The following is a 21,998-nucleotide window of genomic DNA, read 5'->3' on the forward strand; positions in this document are numbered from 1 at the left end:
AAGAAGGAAACTCATACATTGAATTAAAGAGAGTTTCTGGGCACTTGTGGGGGAAAGCCAGCAGGGTCTGAAATGGCCTTTATTAAGCAATGTCACATGCTTATATTTTGGCTCTGTCTTCATATCTCATGGCCTACAATGTTTGTCTTAATGTAAGTAGTGCTAGGATCTTCATGGTATAGGGAAAAAATCAGGAAGAGTCTGGGAACTCCTTTTCCGACTAACAAGTTAATTAAAAAGCATAAAATTTTGTGAGTTTGTGCTCCACTGCTGCAGCAGACAAAAGTCTTATGCCTTTTAATAAAATGTATTGGTTGTGAAAGGCAGTGCCAGACTCTTCCTGATTTGTTTTTTTTTCCTAACAAAAACATAGACTAACAAAGCTCTCTTCCTAAAAAGTCCCTAGCTTATGAAAATAATATATCAAGACAGATTATTTGACCATCCACATAGATTGATTGATTCATTTGATTCAGATATATGCCTAGCTTACATATGTGCAATTCACAGCAAATAAAATGTATCAACAAAAAAAGCACAATGCAAGGAAAAAGCCTACAAAACATATAAAAACATTTGTACAACCAAGTTTTAAAAACCATAAAGCATATTCAGCAAGCGGAATAGAAAACAAAGCCTTCAGCATAACCATTGAATAGGCTTTTCATCCAAACTGGATCCACAGGAGTGTCAGGGCTAATTTCTGGGGCAATGTTTCTCAACCTTAGCAACTTTAAGATGTGTGGACTTCAACTCTCAAAATTCCCCAACCAGCATGATGGCTGGGGAATTCTGTGAGTTGAAGTCCACATATCTTAAAGTTGCTAAGATTGAAAAACATTGCCCCAGAAATTGGTCCTGCTCTGAAGGGAAGATGTTCCAAAGGGTAATTGCTATGACAGAAAAGTCTCGATATTAAGGCTGGATTGATTGAGGGTTTCTGCAAGTTCATCCTTTTTGAGTCAGCTGATGTACACATTTCCCACTGTGGTCAAACAAGGCAATACTCTACCTTCTCTCATACTTGTGATCAAGCTGGTTAAATAGCCTAATGGTCCTCTGTGCAAGAAGGCTGTGATGCTACAGAGAAAATAAAATACCTTCTGCCAAATAGGACACATCAAACCTCTCCCTTGGCTTAACCTCACACTGCTCCATCATACATCCTGCAGTTCTAAATAAGTTTTTTTAATAAAACTTTAAATGTTTAAGGGTTTAAACTTTATTTAATTTTTTTCAGTACTGTATATTTGTAAAAAATATATATGCATTAAGTAAGTTGTCTTTAAGCAAAGAGACGCATAAAACAAGATTAAGTATTGATCAGTTGACAAAAAATATGTGACCAGAGGCTCTAACCAGCATAAATAATAAGAATTTACTGTACTTTGAAAACTCTCCTTGCCAGCACAGCCAATCTGTTAAATTATTTATTCTAGATTTAAATCTCATGCAGGTATACAGCTATTTTGACTGCAGATAGAAGCTGACAGGATTTTACACTCCAAAATTCTAAATCACGGGAAAGAAGATCATCTTAATCATCTTTGTGATTAAGATTTTCAGTAAGGTTATACTCAGTTTCTTCTCCCCCCATCCCCCGCCCAGGGCTGGGTTCCTGCCAATTCTCACCTCTTCTATAGAAGAGGTTCCACAAATCTACAGTGCCGTTTAGAACCGGTTCCAGCTCCCTCCCCCCGCCTGTCTGCACATCATCAAGATGAAGAGCGAGAGGAGGAATTCTGGGAGTTGAAGTCACAAGTCTTAAAGCTGTCAAGTTTGAACACTCCTTTTTTTTCTAAAGGGTTAGGGGTGCAAGGGTCTTGTAACTTGACAGCTTTAAGACTTGTGTGCTTCAATGCCAGAGTTCCTGAGCCAACATGACTGGAGGAGGAATTCTGGGAGTTGAAGTCCACAAGTCTTAAAGCTGCCAAGTATGAACACCCCTGGGTTTTTTTCCCTAAAGGGTTAGGGGTGCAAGTGTCTTGTAACTTGACAGCTTTAAGACTTGCGTGCTTCAAATCCAGAGTTTCTAAGCCAACATTTTGGTTGTTAAGCAAGAGCATTGTTAAGTGAGTTTCACCACATTTTACAAGTTGGCCACTCCCACCCAGTCACATGGCTGGCAAGCCATTCCCACCCAGTTACATGGCTGGCAAGCTACTCCCACCCAGTCACATAGCCGGCAAGCCACTCCCACAAAGCAGGCCACACCTACAGAAGAGGTTCTAAAAAATTTTGAAACCCACCATTGCCCCCGCCCCAACTGTATCCTTGAATTTACAATATAGTAGGACATGAACCAGGTGGCAAAGGAAATGGGGAGGGTAAAATTAAGCAAAGCAATTTACACATCAGTGCTTGATGTTTCATTTATGTTGTCAGATGAATTCATCCCTCCCAAAAAAAGATGGCCCTGTCATCATCACAGGGAAACAATTCCCAGTGGCTTCTATTAGGGAGGAGGCGGCTTTTCAACACAGGGAAATGGTATTCTCTTACTGTCTGCTTTTTCTTCCCAAGATAGGTGGCCTTGATAACCTCTTTGAGAATTAGCCCTGCTGGTCTTGGAGATGGGAGGTTGCAATTGGCAATAAAGTACACACGTTTTATTGAGGCTTGCTAAATCTGAGGGTCAGATAAAGAGGATGTCTAGCCTAAGACATATTGATGGCTGAATATTTAGCCCAGGAGCTTTCTCAAGTGGAACTTCAATGCTGATAATTGCCACTTTACACAACCTTATTAATTTTAACTTTTTATCTTTAATGTGTTTGAGGGGATTTAAAACTCAGTTGACTAAACTGATATGCTTTCAATTAAAACTGAGGAAGAGGAATTCAAGCTTAATATGCTGCTTGCTTCTATTTCCCCTTCACCCCTTCTCTATTTAAATATTGAGGATTCTCACCGTCCTTATGATTTACATGTTATTGCTCTTGTTTTTGTCTCTTACTTTGCGTGGTTAAGAAAGAGAAAGGAATGATCAGTTGCTTCTGAAGGAAAGATCTCAATCAACTCTGCCAATTTAGGATCTCCCACAACTTACAACGTAATGCTGGAGCTGAGATCATTGTTCATAAAATAAAGCAAAATCTGTCAGCTTTATAAGGCAGTCCAGACAAGAGATACACCCAGAAGTACTAACTTTATTGGTCATTAACACCTGACTGCCAAGGCCATTCCCACATTCCAGTACAAAATCTATATTGCATCTGGCTTCACTAATCCAAACCTGTGGTCTCATTTCTTGGAACTCAACCCAAATTTCTAAATGATGGCTCTTATTCTTTTGTCTGGCTTGTAGCCAAGCACAGAAAATTCCCATACATCCTGTTCCAAGAAAAAGGTGAAAAACAAAATTGCTCAATCAAGACCTCCTGGATGCTTCTGTTAAATGTGCAGAGCATAGTGAGTTTTAATTACATATGTCTTTTGTCTGTTCATATGTAAATGCAACCCTCTAGCTTAATTTATGGTCCAGTGTATTGTGCAAACTCACAAAATGGATTAATCTAATAACAGTACTTTGTACATAATCGTTTTTATGGTATATACTCAAATAAGTAACCATATACACTAAACTAAACACAATAATACAATTATTCACAATAATGAACCATACTTTGTAAAGGGATACCTTAGCTTCATCTACTCCAGAGACTTCAAATACTGCATTCCTGTATTTCATCCAAGGGCAAAAACATAGATATTATCTCTCAACAATGAACTCAGTCCAACAGAACAGCCAACATAACTCGTGTCAGCCAAACAAGAGAATATCTCCAAAGAACCAGAAAACACAGAAATAGAAAAAAAACTATTTTGTTCTTTGGAGTGTACAATATGTGAAATATATTGCAAAGACATCATGTAACATTTATTTATTGCAATCATTTACATGTTGTTTACTTTAAAGATACAACAGCTTTCGACAGTAGATGAAAAAACTTCCCAAAATGTAATATCTTAAAATTATAAGAAATATATAGTATACTACTATATTGTAATCAATATAATACACTATTGTAAACACATTCCTGAAAAATGCTGTGAAAGAGGGAAGTCAACACTCTGAGGCCCAACTCAGAGAGCGGGAGGGAGGGAGGGACGGAGAGAAAGAGAGAGGGAGAGAGAGAGAGAGCAACAACACATTCCAAATTAAGAAGAGCACCAGGAATCAAGTTGTCTCTCTGAATTGAAGAAACATGACTCCACAAATTAAGTCAAACTGGTAGGAAAAGACACAGCAGCTTGGTACAATCAATATTCCATCTCCTTGCTTTCTTTCCTCTCTGTGTTATCCTTTGGATTTTGTTAGACTATCTGTTTGAAATTTGGACTGCAACCTGTTTTGTCTGTTCTTTCTTGGATCATTGCTGAACTATCTCTCTGCTATCTGAAAAGTAACCTTTGTGTTTTCATTCTTTAAGCAGAAAGTTGTAGTTTGCAACATGTTTGTATACTTATAATTACGGATTAAGTAAGGATTTATGATGGCAATAAATATTTTATTTGTTTGTAATTGGTCACTTGGGAGGAATATTAGGGAATTGACAGCCATTAGTTCACAGTCCAACTAAGCTCAATGCACATTTGCTTTCTTATCACTGGGAAATTTCCTAAGTGACTGCTGGAAAAAATTCAGATATATAATTAAATTGGGGACATCAATTTAACGGGTCTGTTCTCTACCCCAGAGATCAGTGGTAGCTATGAATATCACAATAATTGGCTGTTGACCAGAGCATGACAGCCAATTGATGTTAATGTCCTCCACTGTCAGATCACAAATTAATTTCAATGAGGTGAAGAGCAAACTGACTTGGATTACAGGAGTTAGTACTGTTAGGATTTAGTTGTCTTGTAGCCATGAACTCCTGAGTTCACTGACTCGGCCTTCACAGAATGGAGGTCCTCCAGCACAAACTACTTGCTAGAGTCAACCTTTAGTCTGGCAATGAGGCTAAAGAGGTCAAGGAAGGAGCAAATTGCTGGTACACCATCAAAAACATTCAGCTACAACCTAGTCACCTGCAGAACAATATCGTTGTCAGATTCTCAGGAAATTATTAGCACCACCATTCTTGCCCTATCCTGGAGTTAAGGTTAGGATACAGAGAGATTACTCCATCCTTGCCTAGCCAGGTCTTAGTGATACATGCCACATTTCCAACATCAGATCATGAAGTAGCAAATCTTTTTACAAATCATTATGGCATTCATTAGAATCAACTTGAGTCTAAAGCTTCCTGTTATCAGGTAAAAAAGAACATGCTAGGTTGGGTCATATAAGATGGGAAAGAAATCAGATGTCCCCTTTCCCCTTCCCCTGTAACCGACAGATCCCTGCCCATCACCTCCACAATCCTTCTATTACTCTTCAACCTTTTGAGCATCCTACTTGCCCCTTCACTCCATCTTCCTCCATTTGCCTCATTTTAACAGGCTACCTACAGCTATTCTGTCAGGTAAAAGCAGGCTGGCCCTTCTCAGAGAAATTCCAGGTTTTAGCCTTCCCCCTTCACTCCCTGAGAGGAGACATATTTACACACCAACTCTTATTCTCTGAGCTTCTTCATGCATAATTTGAATGACTTGACTAGTTTTTAAAAGTAGTTGATAAAGATGATCCTTCTAGAATATTTATATGCATCCATTACTTGGTGATATTTTATTGTTAGAGTAGCATTTGCTAAAAATCTTGCATATGCCAGCCTTTGATCCCTGATCTCATTTGTGACAACTAAAATTCTAACATTCTTGGTTCTTTTGAAGATGATTAGATTGTTGTCCTTGACATATTATGGTTCACTTGGGAAGAACAAACATGTAGTTGATGATGTTTGGATTTGTTTGTTCATGCCAGTGCATATTTTATGAGATGTAGTTTAAGGATAACTTTTATATGCTTATTATAAATTCAATTTATTTGTTTGTAAACATGAAATTAAGTACTGTTATGATCTATCTCCTGAATACTTTTAGTTTTTTGGTTTTGTTTTATCTAAATCCTTTTCAATTGCAGTTGGCCTTACACCCAATTTAAAACTTCTTGATTACCTCAGTAGGATTTATGGTACTGCTCTGGTTAAAAGTAACAGTCTTTTTATGCAGCTATATCAAGAATTGGTCACATGCATTCAAAATTATCTTGGGTCCTTCTACCTAACTGCAGCAGTTTCAGCTTATTTGGTAAATTTGGGTCTTCTCAATAACTTAGTATTTTGCAATGGTCTTTTCAAAAGTGTTTGTTACTTTTTCTTATACAAGTTGTCTGGTTTTATACACAACATATTTATTGTTTGTGCAAAGCTTTATGAAGGTTTGAACATAATGAAAAGTGATTTAGAATTCTGTTAAACTAAATTTTTCATCATTAATTTCCTCCTCTCGGTCTGGGTTAATATAAAACAATAATAGTCATATTATAACATGGCATAATATTCATGGTAATCTGTGCTGTCTATCAAGTATTTTATTTAGAAAAGATTACAGAGCCTTTAAATACATGCTGTTATTTGGTAGAGCTGAGAAAAATGGCATCTCTTTCATCTTGCATAGCTTTACTTTGAAGCTTCTGCTTTGTTGTAATGCTGTTGCTAGCCTTGTCAGTCAGTTTGAGTGTACCTTTAGTGCAAAATTCAGTTTAGTTGATACATCAAATGATTCTTCTTGTTTTATTTCCTTTCTGCAAAAGGGAATTCGTTTTGACCCAGAAATCCCTCAGACGCTCCGACTAGAGTTTGCAAAGGCCAACACGAAGATGGCTAAGAGCAAATTAGTGGGAACTCCTAATCCCAGCACTCCTGCCACCCCCAATGCAGTACCTCAGTTCATTACCAGAGAGCCATGTAAGTGATGGAGTTTCATTGTTAAATTAGAAGACTGATATGTGCATCTTCAAGAGCAGAATGTTTAGCAAACAGCAGCACATTCATGTTTATGGTAGCTTTTTCAACAGAGGTTTATTTCTGTTTTCCTTGTTCCTATGAAAATGATGAATATGGAGAACTTGGTTTGGGGTTTTTTCAGTTGATGGATCATTTGAATGCTTTTCTCAATTCCTATGTAGGCCACCGGCATGCAACTCCTCCTTCAACCTCAAAACACAGCTTTGGTTCTCTGAAGAAATCTTGTCATTTAATCAGGCAATGATTCATATTCTGTAACTTGGGTAATATTTATGGAGCATTTCTAAGGCAAAAAAACCCTATACATTACAGCAACAATCTGTCTTTTAAAATGAATTGCACCATGATGGTGTGATGTAAATGTGTACATTTGTGGGATATGTATATTTTCCTGGTCATGGGTGTCCACAGAGGTTTCTTACTTCTAACCACAGAGGTTAAAACCGATTTCGTTGTATTAAGTACTTCCATAAAAATGTGGGTGAGGCTTGCAATGCAACACAGACTTTGTCAGTTTCACCTTCCTTCTGTGGACGTTGCTGCTGTACAATCATGACATTTCCTTTAAAACTTTCGTCAAATTGCTTTTTTCTACCTAGATACCTCCTAGTGCATATGTCAGGGAATAAGAGAAAAATATAAAAGAGTAACTAATAAAGCAAGGATGTAGAGGCTAAGTGTTTATGTATTGTTCTTGCATAGTAACTTCCATGTATATCCCCCGGATCAGGCTATTGCTCACAAATTATCTTGATTCAGAATGTATAGTCAAATGACCAAGCTTGCCAGTGATGACAAATTATTCAAAATGGCAAATTGTTTCTTATGAAAATATGCTTGCAAATTTGCATGACTTGCAAAGAGAGCATGTCCACACTGCATTTCACTTTGCTATATGAGTAGCTTTTTAAGATGGAGCAGCTAAGGATTTTGCTGTTGCTTCAGGAAGCAACAAATTGCATCCAATGCACCAACAGCATTTTTTGTTTGCTTCTGAATGGCAAAATAAGGATGATAGTATGGTGTGTTGTTAATTAATAGAACTGTGGTGTTAGATCAGACCTCTGCAATATACAATATATGAAAAACTAATTGAACTATCTGGTTTAACCCTATTCTTAACAACTTCCAAAGATGGAGAATTCTATAGTCTGTTCTATTGTTATATAGAATTTACAGGCAGGACATTTTTCTTTAGATTTATTTTAAATGTAATTATACCCATTATTTCTAGACCCACTTTCTGTAGCATTGGAAAATAGTTTCTGTGTGCCTGAATATTGCTATCATGTTGATATAGATTTCATGTCTCCCCTCAGTCTTTTTCTTTTCCACAATTTGAAGAACTCCATATAAGGCATATCCCCAGATCTCCGTTATTATTTGTGTTGTCTTCCACTGACCTTTTCTAACTTGTCAATATCCTTCCAGAATTGTGGAAGATATTCCAGATATGATCTCGCTGCTTGTCACTTATCATCCTTCCTGAAATTTATTTAGGATTTTTTTCCTATTTTATTCTTGTTTTATTAGAAACTATTTTTCCTCCTGCCTTAAGATAATATCATATTCTGTATTTATGAACAGCTCTGACAATTATCAGGAACTATCAAATTTGCTAATAAATACTTCGATAAAACCATAACTCATATGTTCGTTGGCTGGCTATTTGCGGCTGTGTATAGAGTATACAGTCATATGGTGTGGAATTATGCGGGTTCTGAAAAGAAAATTTGAAACTAAGCAAACAGATCTGGTATATGTTTATGTAATTTTGCATAATTTTCAGGTTTATAGTTTGCTTGTTAGAATTGTGAAAGAAGTAGCTTGAAAAAGCAAATGAAATGTTCAGGCATTTAGTACTTCCAGCTTTGGTAAAGATTTTATTTAATGGAATGACTGAATTGTTATTTTTGTAACTGGAATAAAAAAATAGCTCTTGCTAACAATGTGCTTGTTTGTTTCCTTTGCGGCAGAATTGTCCCCAAACAAGTCGAATTTTGCATGACTTTAATTTTGCCAGAAACAACAGTAGGACAAAGTAAACAAGAGAATAGACCATAAATAACAATGTTTTATCATGCTGTCTTAAATTCTCTTAAAACTATCTTCTGTCTTCATAGATCCATGTAGTTTAAAATTATAATAGAGAATGTGCACCTTGATCTGACAATTATGGTTTTGTTAATAAGTCAGTGTAACTTTTTTCAGAACAGCTTTGATAACTTGCACACCACAGGCTCTTTATTTTCACAATTTAGTTTGAAAGTTCCCTTAAGCCTAAAGTTAATATTTAGTGTAGTAGCATCCATATTTTACTCCATCTTTGTATATTGGATAGGATAGGTTCTCTGCTTCCCCAGAAACTTACAGCTTAAATGTCAGCAGAGAAAAGGCAGTAGAGAAATCATGAAATGCTAGAGGCAAAAGTAATAGAAGAAAGTGTGAATACAGCTGCATTGTTTTGAAAGTTTCCAAAAGTTTTATTGGAATAGAAAAGAGACTGGGAACTTGGATGTACAAAAATGTTTCTTGGTGTTGCTTTCTTGTTAAACTCCTCCCATGTGACATCTTATGGATGAGGTTAGGGAATGGTATGAGTGTATTTATAAGCTTGTTTCCTTCCCAACCTTAGGAATGACCACAGGCCTTTGGAATGGATGATAAAGGGAAGGTTGTTTGCTTTAGCTCTTGCCAACCTTTTCTTGTTTATCTTACTTTCAAATTGACAGCATGCACACTTAATCTTTTATATAATTAAAATGCATCTTTGTCAGTTCTACTGAAATGAAACTCTTTAGGCTATTCTTGAATGTTTCTCTGCTGTTGGCTAAGGGTGTGAAAGGAGAGGATTTCAAACAAGTGACATAAAACTGGTTCTAAATGAAGTCTCTTGCAGTGAGTTTCTCTTTTGTCTGTAGATAAGACACTTGCCATCACATTACGGATACATAATTTGTTAAACAATACTATTAAGAAGGATCAGGGAAGGCAGCTCTGTCTGAAAGAGAAAAAGAAGGAGAACCTGCCACAGGCCAATACCCGATTCTTGGGCTGCTGATCTCAAAAGTGTGAGAAGTAGTTGTAACAGCAGCTTTTTCCATCTGCTGCTTCCTGTTACTGTTGTTTCCCCCAGTTGTTCTGTTTCTTGGGATTCCTGGGAGGGTTTCAATAGATGTTGTACTGTATAAGTCAATAATGACAGATTTGTGATAAAGTCGTGTCCCACTGTTTTGTATCAGTTCGGAAATGCCAATGTGGTAAAGCAAAATTGAGATTGAACTAAAAGCCGAAGTAAAGATTCTTTTTCTAGTCAATATATTACAAAAATATATCTTAGTACCCCTCAGAAAAGACAAGCAAACCTATGTGTTCTATCCTGATTCTTACACATTTTCCATCTTTGCTTGTGGTATTTGATAGAGATGCTTGTTAGATGGCGCACTGAAAATGACAGGCTCAGTGATGGAAAGAGTAAATTAGTGCCAAGGATTATTAGGGAAGGACTTGATAATAGGCAGAGATACTATCATAACAGCCAAAATTGCATTTGAGTTACTGCATATTGTTTGCCCCATGTCAAAAAGTAGATCAGAGAATTGGAAAAGTTGCAGAAAAGGGCATTTACAATGTTGAGTTGGTTATAAAATTTTCTGTTCAAGAAAAAAATGAAAAAAATGAAGCTGACCTTGAATTCATTGTGCCTACTTTGTGTCCTTGTTTCTTAGAGAAAAACAAAGCAAGAAGCAGCAGTGACTTTAAGTAAAGGCCCTGATAAATAGCTTGAACATGAAGGTTTAATATTGCAAAATTAGAACCACATAAATGTACTCTTTGCTCTGTGATTAGCACTTTGTATGCATTGTTTCGAAAGATCTAGATTCTTCCCCACTTCCACCAGATTCTTAATAGATGATTATTTTCATTAGGAAGCTAAAACAAAATAATTATTGATTAAGAATGAAAGTTCTGTTCGTTTCAAAACAGTTGAACAGATTTAGAATGACAAAATCATTCGGCTTTAAAAGTTTAATCGTGCCAAGCAAGCAATAAACAAACAGACTAAATACAATAAAGTCTGCTTGTTTAAATGGATACAAATTTTTCATACAACATAATAATTAATAAACAATGGCAGGACTTGCAATAGAAGAAAAACATCACATTGAATATTAGGGAGAAAACTGGTTGTATTGCTGGTATATTAGTATTGATTACTAAAATGAATAACTCATTGTCTAATAATTGTTGGAAATGTAGTGATCAAGCTGGATCATGGTTCTATATTGAGTTGCAATGTTGCAAAATTCAACGATTTCTGAATGTGATTTATAAATAACATTGTGAGACAAAGTTTAAAAGCTGATTTTCCTTTCCCACTTGATGCTTTTAATTAAATATTACTTTTCCACAAAGTGCATTGAACTAATTTTGTGCATGACAATTCTCCATTGATACTTTATGCTTCCTAAATAGTAATTCTTATAATTCTTAATCTCATTTTATGATTTTTGTGATGTTTTTGGTATTGATATTTAATGTAGATATTTGGTACTGATACTTGGATGTTGGCAATATCATGTAGTTTTAAAAATATTGTAGTATATTTAGTTATTTAAAACTAATCAAGCAAATACTAAAATGATCCTATTTCTCTCATGCCTACAAATTCCCTTTTTATTCATCTTGTGTACATTTATGTACAGTTGGTGCCAGTGACGTGCGGTGAGGTTTATGGCTGGTGAGGCACTGATGTCACACACACACGCGCGCGCACACACACACACACAGAGGCAGATGTCACACAAGGGCCCTTCAAAAACTAAACATTTTTTTTTTACTGGTGGGGAATTAAAACTCCCCTTTTCCTCAATGGGAATCATATTCAGACAAAGAAAATTATTAAAAATATCCTTTCCTTTCTGAAGCCTGGCTCTTTCTCTGCACCTATATTGGGAGGGAGGGAATAGGGGAAAAGCAAGTGGCAAGGCCAGCCTGCCCCCTTCTTGTCTCCCCCCCCCCTTCCCAACGGGACAAGAAGGCGGAGGGCTGGTCTTGCAAATAGGGATCAGCGCACTCGCCACCTCCCACTCCCCTGGGAGGAGCTCTGCAGCTGGACAGACGAACGGAGGGGGAGATCGCACCTTCCTTCTCTGCACCCCCAAACCCCGTCTTCCCTGGCCTGCACCCCTGCACTGGAAAGGCGAGCAAAACGTGCAACACAATACTATGCTGTGCAATGCAAGCAATGCAATGCAACGCAACCCGCCCAGGCTCCTTTGGGATTGGGTGTAATCCGAATGGGGGGAGCGGGGGATCCCCAGGGCGGAGGCCTCCCGGTGCAACAGTCTTCCGCAGCTCCGGAGTGAACCTTCGCCTTCCCCATCCAGGATTGCAAGGCTGGAGGCCTTGGCAGCAACCACCCCCACCCCCAGCTGGCCAACCCTCGCCCGTACCATCAGCGGCGGGACCCACGCAGTTCCTCTCCTCCCCGCCGCTGTCCGGTGGGCGTGCGAGTGCTGGGTGCAAGAGCTGAATGGCCGGACGGCCCAGAAGGCATGCTGGCACTTTAGAGTGCTGGCAGGGCTCAGCCGCCATTCAGCGAAACATGTTTCGCTGAATGGCGGCCGAGCTTTAAAGTGACGGCATGCCTTCCGGGCCGGGCGGCCATTCAGCTGAATGGCCGGCCAGCCCGGAAGGCATGCCTGCACTTTAGAGTGCCGGCAAGGCTCGGCCGCCATTCAGCGAAACATGTCCTGGTTTGTGGCCAGGCGGCACACTTGCACTTTAAAGTGCATGCCGCCCGGCCACAAACCAGGACATGTTTCGCTGAATGGCGCACCGAGGCGACATGGCTTTAAAAAATAAAAAAATAAAAAAATGAAAAATAAAAATAGATGTGCCAGAGCGCGCGCGCCAGCAGAGGCAGATAAAAAAAAAACCACACACACATGCACATACACATAATAAAAACAAATTACAATTACTTACATTACAAATAAATTGAATTCCTCCCCCCTGCCCCCTCCCTCTGACCCACATAGCCTCCAGCTGCGTCAAAAATGCTAGATTTGGTCTAGCCAGGGCCAGGCAGGCTAGGCTAATTGCTGTGAGAGTCACCACGTGGATGACTCTGCTTAAATGTTTTAAAATAGCCTCTAAACAAAGTGCCCTCTGCAGGACGAGGCGGGAGAATCATGTGCCTCATTTGCATATGGAATTTTTTGCTTTTTAACCCTTGGTTAACTCTTAAAAGGCGAAAAATTTCTTAGCAAAGGAGGCCCATAGTTCTCTAGCCTCCTCCTACTAACTGCGCTAAGCAGACTCAGAGTCACTGTGACTTAGAGTCTGGGAGCAACTACCTTAGCCTTTTTATTTTTAAAATTGTTTCCTTTTCCTCAGGAGACTGGTGAGGCCCCACCTCCCCTGCCTCTAGTGACTGCACGTCACTGGTTGGTGCGTGCCTGTTTCCCCTTTTCCTTTTTTCTCTTCTTAAAAATGTTTAATAAAACATTTTCTGAAAAATAGGGCAAAACATTTTGGTCTAGGCATCATTGATCTTTGCATTTTATACCAGCTGCAACTTTTAAAGAGTTCCCTAATGTAGAACAAATTGCAGTAATAAAAATGGGATGTAACTGAGATTAGATAATCTGATTAATGGAAGAAGGATCACAATTGGCCAAAGCATTATTGACAAATCCAGTGATAGCTGAGAACCTTTCTCAACCATGGATCTGCCCGTCTAGGGGAATGAAGTCCAATCCCAAACAGGCTGAACGTTATGAGTCGTATTTCTTGCTTGTTAATTTAACCTCTATCTTGCTTAATATTTAATAAGTCAATGTCAGTTTATTCTCCCTCAGCTAGTCTATTATTGAAATTAGGCAACATTCAAAGATACTGATTGCTTCCTTGGAATGAGATGGTAAGGAACAATTTTTAATTGTTCATATTGCTCATATTGCAGAAATTAGGTGGTAAAATGGCCAAGTTTCAACAACAATAATTGTAGGCCTTTTATGGGATGGATTTAAGGATGAGAAATAAGAGTAACTTGCACAACCTTCCCAGCCTTAACCCCAACAAAAAGACAGCTGCATGCACTCAGAACTGCAGGGCTATTGGATAGAATGTCTATTTTCTAGTAAGCAAGACGAAATTCCTAAAGATGAAGGTCACGCTGCTTCCTTAACTCCCAATCCGAGTTTTTCAGAGCACACATTAACCAGTGCATACAGCTTCCCTCTTTTCTCTCATCCAGGTCTCAGTGATGTACACCAAGTCAGATCAGCACCTCCATCTGAGAGTAATCTTGGATAATGGATAAAGTTGTGAAGTGCACAACTTTAAGTCCAAGTCATTATTTATTTCCTTGACTCCTTTATTTCCTAAACCGCCATGTAAAAGAAGATGCCAGGACCTATAATTTTATATATTTTGTGAGAAATATTTCTCAATAAAGTTTTAGCTTCTGTCACATTGTTTTTGGCTTAAGCAATTCATTCTATATTCACATGTCTTTCTTTTTGTTTACTTTTAATTATTTGATCATGTGTTTCAAAGGCTCCGATATTAGGGATAATGTAATTGTTCTTAAGAGTGATGTAGACTGTGTTACTTATCCTGTATATAATTCCTTATTTCTTAATATAAAACATTTTCTAACTAAACCTGTATTAGATTCTTGTATTGGTAGGGTTATTATAATGCTCCAGCCTAGGAGTAACTATCAGGAAGAGTAACTATCAGGAACAATCAGGAAGAATATTTTTAAAACTCTCCCTTCATAGAAATATTTCCAGATAAACATATCTGCTAAGGTCTCTCATTTATCAACAGTTCTTGGGAATATTATAGGATGCATGCTGTGCTCACCTGAGGTCTCTTGTACAGTGCTCAGCAGCCATCTTGTCAAACATGAGAGTTATCTGGGTATTGACTTATGTTGCCCTCCAAGTGATTTATTGTCCAGTGACAGTTTGATGAATGAGGGAAAGATGGCTTACAAAGGATGCAATTGCTTTGGCAGGGGATCCCAGTCAGTCCCCTTTACCCAACTTTTCAGGTCTATGATCATTCTTTTCAAACCTATATATTTCTGCTATTTATGAAATAATTTAGATGATGCACATACACTGATGCATTTTTCTGCATTTTAATATGTGATGAAGCAAACAATCGATTGTTCCCTTTCAGAATTTCCTGGTTGAAGCATCAAGTAAAGTTTCATCTGTAGTCATTGATTCAAAAAATGTATTACAGTCTTTCCTGATCTGGTGTTCTAGGGATGTGTTAGACTGTGATTCCCATCATCCCAGTAAATCTGGCTGATATTATCAATGTTTTCATTGATTGCTTTTAATTGGTAGAGTAGCTTACTTTGATTTTCTTTGTCTCCTATCCTTATTTTTTTAATGTAAGATATAAATGTTGGTTTTTCATAGGTTGTCTCAGAGCAAACTTTTATTTCTGATTTTCTCTGTTTTTGCTTTTTGAGGAAAGAGGAGTGGTCAGAGAGACCTTTTTAGTTTGACAGTGGAGACATTTTGCCGTTTTATTTTCTGCATTTCTTGTTTTTTAATGATGACCTTTCCTTATTCTTCTCTTGCAGATGAACTCACAGTGCCTGCACTTTACCCCAGTAGCCCTGAAGTGTGGGCACCGTACCCTCTCTACCCAGCGGAGTTAGCACCTGCTCTACCTCCGCCTGCTTTCACCTACCCTGCTTCACTGCATGCCCAGGTAATTTATGTCAATCAGTCACATCTTCACCCACGTTATTCCTTGATCCTCTTCAGAGCTCACCATACAACTAACACTTGTCTGCCTAATAGGGTCACAAGAGCGAAATTAATGATCACTCCTCAAACAAACTGACCCATCCTCTAGGGATCACTGGAGTCATCCTTGGTAAAATGGCAGCACCCTTCTGCCTGATAGAACACCTTTCTCTTCCTGAGCAATTTCACCTCCATTCACTTCAGGCAAATAGAAATATCTGCTGGGTCTTGTTATGCATATATATTTTCACATATATATTTTTTCACATATATATGGACTGTGCTCCCCAGACTTGCCTTTCAATGGTTTTAACTTCCAAGGTTCACAGGTCTTGAAGTAGATCCAGGCAAAGTATGTAAGAGTATACTTATAAATACATGTGTACCTTTAGCTTAAGAAGACACATGGAAGCAAAACAATACCCAATGGCAGGGGAAATGTACATGTAATGATGATGAGTGGTAAGTTGGGAAAATCTCCAATAGCAAATTTTTTAATAACAATTACACCATTATCCCTATTGAAATATCACTGTCCCCAATCAGTAGTAATTTAGATGCAGCTCATCCTAGTGTGCGCATCTTAGTTGCAGTGGAAAACCATATCCATCATTAAAGTCACCATTTTGTCTCAGTAGCCGTGGTAGTGGGCCTTAAAACTGGCTGCTTCTGAAGATATTCTAATCCTAACGAAGTGAGTATTTATAGCCATTTGCCAAGTGAAAATGTGCTTGTAATTATTTGCTATTCTAGTTGTTTGTGTACTTTCTAGTGATGAGTAAAATGTTGAATAGATGCTTGGCAAAGATGATGATCTACATAAACATTAATGAACTGAAATATTAGGACTGAACAAAAATGGATTTAGACTGCTTTTAGGTTTACAATTGTGTGAAAGCAAATATAGGTAGTCCTCAGTGCTTTGTCTAGTGACTGTTCACCATTAGGATGAAAATTGATGAAAAAGTACTACAACTTTACTACCAATCTTCACATTATGCCCTTTGCAGATCTGTAAAGCAAAGGGAAGCTGAAGTAAGATCATAAGCACAGTCATTGTTTCACTTTCAGATCGCTTTGCTTAACAACTGAGTTGCCGTCCCATTTATAATGCTAAACAAGGACTGTCTGTATACTCTTTTAATTCTGTGATAGTTAATTAATTCTTAATTGTTTGGGGTGATAAGGAGGGCCTTCTATCCGATTCTGATGCATTAGAGGTTTTTTGTTTTTTTTTTGAGAAATATTGATTTGGCATGATGGGAGATGCAATGTCCCTATGATTCTGAGATTCTGTGGGGCAATGTCTAGATTGACTATCTCTGCATGTTTTAAATAAAACTACTAAATAGAGCTACCTTTGCATGAATATCTGAAAGCTTCAGCTGTCCCAAAGTACACCTTGCAAACTGCTACAAAAGTGGAAGCAGAAGTGGAATGATTTTTGTAAGAGTAGCAGTAGTTGTCCATGTGTCAGAATGCTGGTATTGAGTCCTACAGTGCCAGGGCTTAGTTTATTTGAAGTTTTGCAAAGTAAGCCTCTTCTACTGCATGAGGGAGGAAGCAAATCTGCACATCCGGCATGTTCTGTGAAACTATTGGGAGAGGCACAGGGCCATGGTCAACCTCTCTGCCTCCTTGACATTCCTTGAGCCTTAAGAAAACTTAGGAAGATCAGACTGTTTAGGTGACCTTTTTGTTTCTCTAAAGCAGCAGAAGATTGGATTTCTGTGATAGTTGTGGTGTGTTTGTTGTGGGCATCCCTTAACTGTAAGCTGCTTTAAGGGCCTGATTGAGTTGAGTAAGCTAGTCACCCTACACAAGGGGAAGATATTGGTTTCAGTCTGTTTGCAGGCAGAAATCAAAGCAACAGCAAGAAGGAAGTTTCTCTGCCATTTTGCTAAGTCAGTCTTTGTAGCCCCTTCCTTGTAAGGATTTTATTGCCCTTTGGTAAATTTACCCTTGATAAATGGTTACTTGAATCCAACAATCATATATAATGCATTTACTTAAGAATTACACTTCTTAGATGGGGAGACAGATTGCTTTTGGGGTATTTCCAGAGGTATGACTGGAAATTTGAAAAGGTCTGTTGGAGGCACCCACAGAATGTCTGTCATGTTCAGCATGGCAACTCATGAAATACAAATAAATTTGAAAATTGACATGTCCCACAAGGTGCTCTTTATCATGCTAATGTAATGAGGGAGGGGACAGGGAGGAGTTGAGCAAATGTTTTTCTTCAAAAATATAGCAGGAATAGAGGCTGGCATGTTGCTTTGTTTTGCAATGGGGCAGCTTCATAATTCATTTTTATTAAAAGAATCATTTTAAAGAGTCAGATGATGCAATACGTTCAGTGGATAACAATATTCACACTGGTCCAACATCCAGAGACATTGGACATTTGGGCTGCTTTTGTTATATGAAACCAAATACTGTTCTCCATGAAAGAATGCTAACTAAATCTAAGCTAGATAATGGTCATATTTCTTCTGGTATCCAGATCGGCTTCTCATTTTTCAATCTAATGAAAATTCTGTTTTCTGTATCATAAACTCTTTTATGCTGCAGGTACAAAGGCCAGGTTCAGAAAGGCACATCTCTTTTATACAAGTCAACCATGCAAATATCATTGAGTGTTTCCTGTAATCCAGGTAGACGTTCTCTCTTAGGAATGTTAAACAGTCTGAAAACATCCAGCACTAAGTGTTTAAGTGAAGCGAGGTGGACTGGATGGGAAAGCTCTCATGTGCTCTTCTGAGCAAACTGGGAAAATCATGGAAAGCACACATGCTAGAAACTGAAGTTTTGCCATGTTAGCTTAATCTGTCAAGTAATACTATTGATTAATTGAATCATAGGTTAGGGTAAGGCTTGTGTGATAATATGTTTGCTTTGTATGTTGAAAACTCCAGGAATCAATATCTGACATCTCAGCTATGAATATTCCAGGAATGACTTCAAGTTCATAAATCCACATAATTAGATTTCCTACTCTGTTCTTTAGGTACTAGAATTTGAGAATCATAGAAATTCTTGGAGAGGCAGCCTCTTCACTAGGTTTTCTCTTAAAAACAGTTGATTAATATGTCAATTCTATTTGGCTAATATTTTATTTTTCATGTTCTCAAAAAGTGATTGAAGATTGATTTTTTTTTACTACATCTCCTTGTGGTGTGCCAGCCCCCTACCGACCACATTCCCAGTTTTTAGTTTCCTAGGAGGCATAGAATTATTCCTTTCTGGCATTGGGATCCTTGTTAATCTGAATCAATTCATTTCACAACTGAGATCTATCTTTTCTGGAAGGGAGAGGGGGGAATGGACCAGCTGATGTTATAGTCTGGTACTTGGTTGTTATAATGATATAATGAAACTACAATTAACTATTTTGCTATTCAATATCCATACTTTCTATACAATCGGAGCTCTCAAAGCAATTTACAATTGATAAAATTCCACATGCAAAAATAAAAATCTGACATCATCACTTAAAACCAATACAAATATTAATAATTAAATGCCTGGCAAAAGAGATCCATCTTGACTGCTGTGAAAATGTCAGGAGCTTATGTAGTCTCCAAGGCATCTTCAGAAAGACCCATCCTGCAGATTGCATGTATTGTTTTATTTCTTACAGGTTTAGTTAAATTTTGAAAAGAGGACCACTGTTTTTATCTTTTTACTACCTATGAAGTCATTACGGCATCTTTCCTTGGAAATACCTTGAGGCATACAGGATGCTTGATATGTATTCTTCTTAAATATTTCAGTTAACATAGTGCTATTATTAAATAAAAAGTAAAACACATAGAGTGTGTTAATGTTTCTTAGCAAATGCATTTTTGCCAATATTGCCCCTAAAAGATATTGTCTGAAGACTTGTGGAAAATGATTGAGAATACAAACCATGAACTTGAGGAAAACAATTTGTGACAGGACAGGAAAAGGGGAATTAGGTTGGAATGGAAAACTATCTTTTATTCACGAGTTACAACAGGGCAGATTGCATGTGAAAATCTCCAAATCCATCTGGCCGAGTGGGAGATCACCGTGCCCAGTAATGTACTATATGTTCTGTCACAAACACTTTTCCTGCTCCTTGAACCTTACTGCCTGAAAATCCTAATGTTTTCTGAAAGCTGGTGTAATCTACTTAAAAATTAACCAACCAAGGGGGAAAGTAATGAAACATGGATGGCTTTAATCACTGGGGACTGCCTGGGGAGCATGTCTGGTCTGTAATCCTGCATGCTTGGATGCTCCTTTGTAGCCAAGAACATTCAGCAAGTTTAGAAGAAATTAGTGTGAGTTTTTGTTGGAAGTCTTGTTGGCTCACAACCTTCTGCTGGTTGGGATTGCCCAAATGTTCCTGAAGACACAAGGAGATACTTGAGGTGCAGGTTTCCAGATAATGGAATGCTGATTAGCTTTGTGGAATTAGCTTGAGGAATTTAGGGGACAGATGTGCTTGTCTGTGTTGTCTTTGCTCAGGAGAGCTGTCATGGTTCAGTGTCCTTATCCATTTTCTTGGAAATGGTGTTAGCAGCCCATGGGACTCCTTTTTGTTTCTCCTTACATGGGGCTGTCCTTCCATGAGGACACATTATTTAAGATTTAAAATCTTACCTAATACAAAGGTCTGTTAATGTTTGGAATGTTTGGAATGTTTATTTAATTTGTATGCCGCCCCACTCCCGAGGGATTCGGGGCGGCTAACAACCAAAAGGGGGGAGGGGGTACAAATAAGACAAAAGACAAACAAAGTAAAAACAACAGCAGTCACAACATTTCAAGTGGGGCTGGAAATTCTTCAGCCCCAGGCCTGCCAGAACAACCAGGTCTTCGTGGCTTTGCGGAAAGCCTGGAGAGTGGTGAGGGTCCGGATCTCCAAGGGGAGATCGTTCCAAAGGGCCGGAGCAGCCACAGAGAAGGCCCTCCCCTGGGGATTTGCCAGTCGGCACTGGCTGGCGGATGGAATTTGGAGGAGGCCTAATCTGTGGGATCTGATCGGTCGTAGGGAGGTAATTGGCAGGAAGCGGTCTCTCAAGTACCCAGGTCCGATACCATGTAGGGCTTTAAAAGTAACGAATAGGCAGCCAGTGCAGCTCACGGAGGATAGGTGAAACGTGGTGTACCAAGGTGCACCACTATCGCTCACGCAGCTGCATTCTGGACAAGCTGAAGTTTCCGAATACTCTTCAAGGGCAGCCCCATGTAGAGCGTGTTACAGTAGTCCAGTCTTGAGGTCACAAGGGTGTGAGAGACTATTCGAAGGGCCTCCCTGTCCAAGTTGGGTCGCAATTGGTGCACCAGGTGAACCTGGGCAAATGCTCCCCGGTCACAGCCGACAGCTGTTCTAAAGTCAGCTGTGGGTCCAGGAGGACTCCTAAATTGCGAACCCTTTCTGAGAGGCGTATAATTTCACCCCCCAGCCTGAGAGATGGAGTACATGGCCAATCTTTGGGAGGATGCATCAATAGCCACTCAGTCTTGTCAGGATTGAGTGAAAGCTTGTTCATTCCCATTCAGACCCTGATAGCCTCCAAGCACTGACACATCACTTCAACCGCTTCACTGAGTTGGCACGGGGTGGACAGATACAGCTGAGTATCGTCCACATATTGATGGTATTTTATCCCGTGCCGACGTATGATCTCGCCCAGCGGCTTCATGTAAACCTCTTTTAATGTTTTCCTGGTTTTCTTTATTGTTCCACCTTTGTGTTTTCTTTTTTAAAAGAGCTGCTTTTTCTCACGTCCAACCATTTTTCTCTCCATTTCTTTATTTACTTTTACTCTTACCCTAACTCTAACCCTTATTCTCACAACAGACAAAAGCTACTTAATCCACAGCTACCAAATTTAGGTAGTATAGATCCCCATTCATTTGTTCTTTTTGTATTTTTCTCTCCACTCCTCAATCATTTGTGTATAAAAATAGTTTTTAAAAACTGATCTCAAAGAAGAGATGATTTTGCTATGAAAGTTTTGAGCTTTCTGACTATCTAGTGTTAATCTAGTGTGCCTAGATTAACACTAGATAGTATTCCAAAGGATTAATGTTTTAATTTGTTCATTAACTTAAAAAAACAGTAGGGTTTGTCCATGCAGTCAATTTAATTTACTATGCGTGGATAGTCAAAGCACATGAAAGTCTGTTTGAGATTTTTAAAAATTCTGAGGTAGTAAATCCAGCCAAAGTTAATCATGACTAACTCCCTTCCAAAACAGCAAAGCAGATCTAATTGTGACTAATTTGTGTTGAGCGTCCTTTATAAAATTCTTAGTATCAGGCA

At 38.5% G+C, this 21,998-nt stretch overlaps 1 protein-coding gene across 1 annotated transcript in view; it reads left to right on the top strand.

Annotated features, from left to right (window-relative positions):
• The window catches only part of RBPMS (RNA binding protein, mRNA processing factor), a 105,966-nt gene that overhangs the window by 66,960 nt on the left and 17,008 nt on the right, over positions 1-21,998 (top strand). Inside the window, exons 5-6 of the mRNA XM_032213413.1 lie at positions 6,701-6,854; positions 15,529-15,659. Of these exons, the coding sequence (XP_032069304.1) occupies positions 6,701-6,854; positions 15,529-15,659 (285 nt within the window). The remainder of the gene's footprint in view (positions 1-6,700; positions 6,855-15,528; positions 15,660-21,998) is intronic.

Source organism: Thamnophis elegans, chromosome 3 (genome assembly GCF_009769535.1).
Source record: "Thamnophis elegans isolate rThaEle1 chromosome 3, rThaEle1.pri, whole genome shotgun sequence".
Taxonomy (NCBI): domain Eukaryota; kingdom Metazoa; phylum Chordata; class Lepidosauria; order Squamata; family Colubridae; genus Thamnophis; species Thamnophis elegans.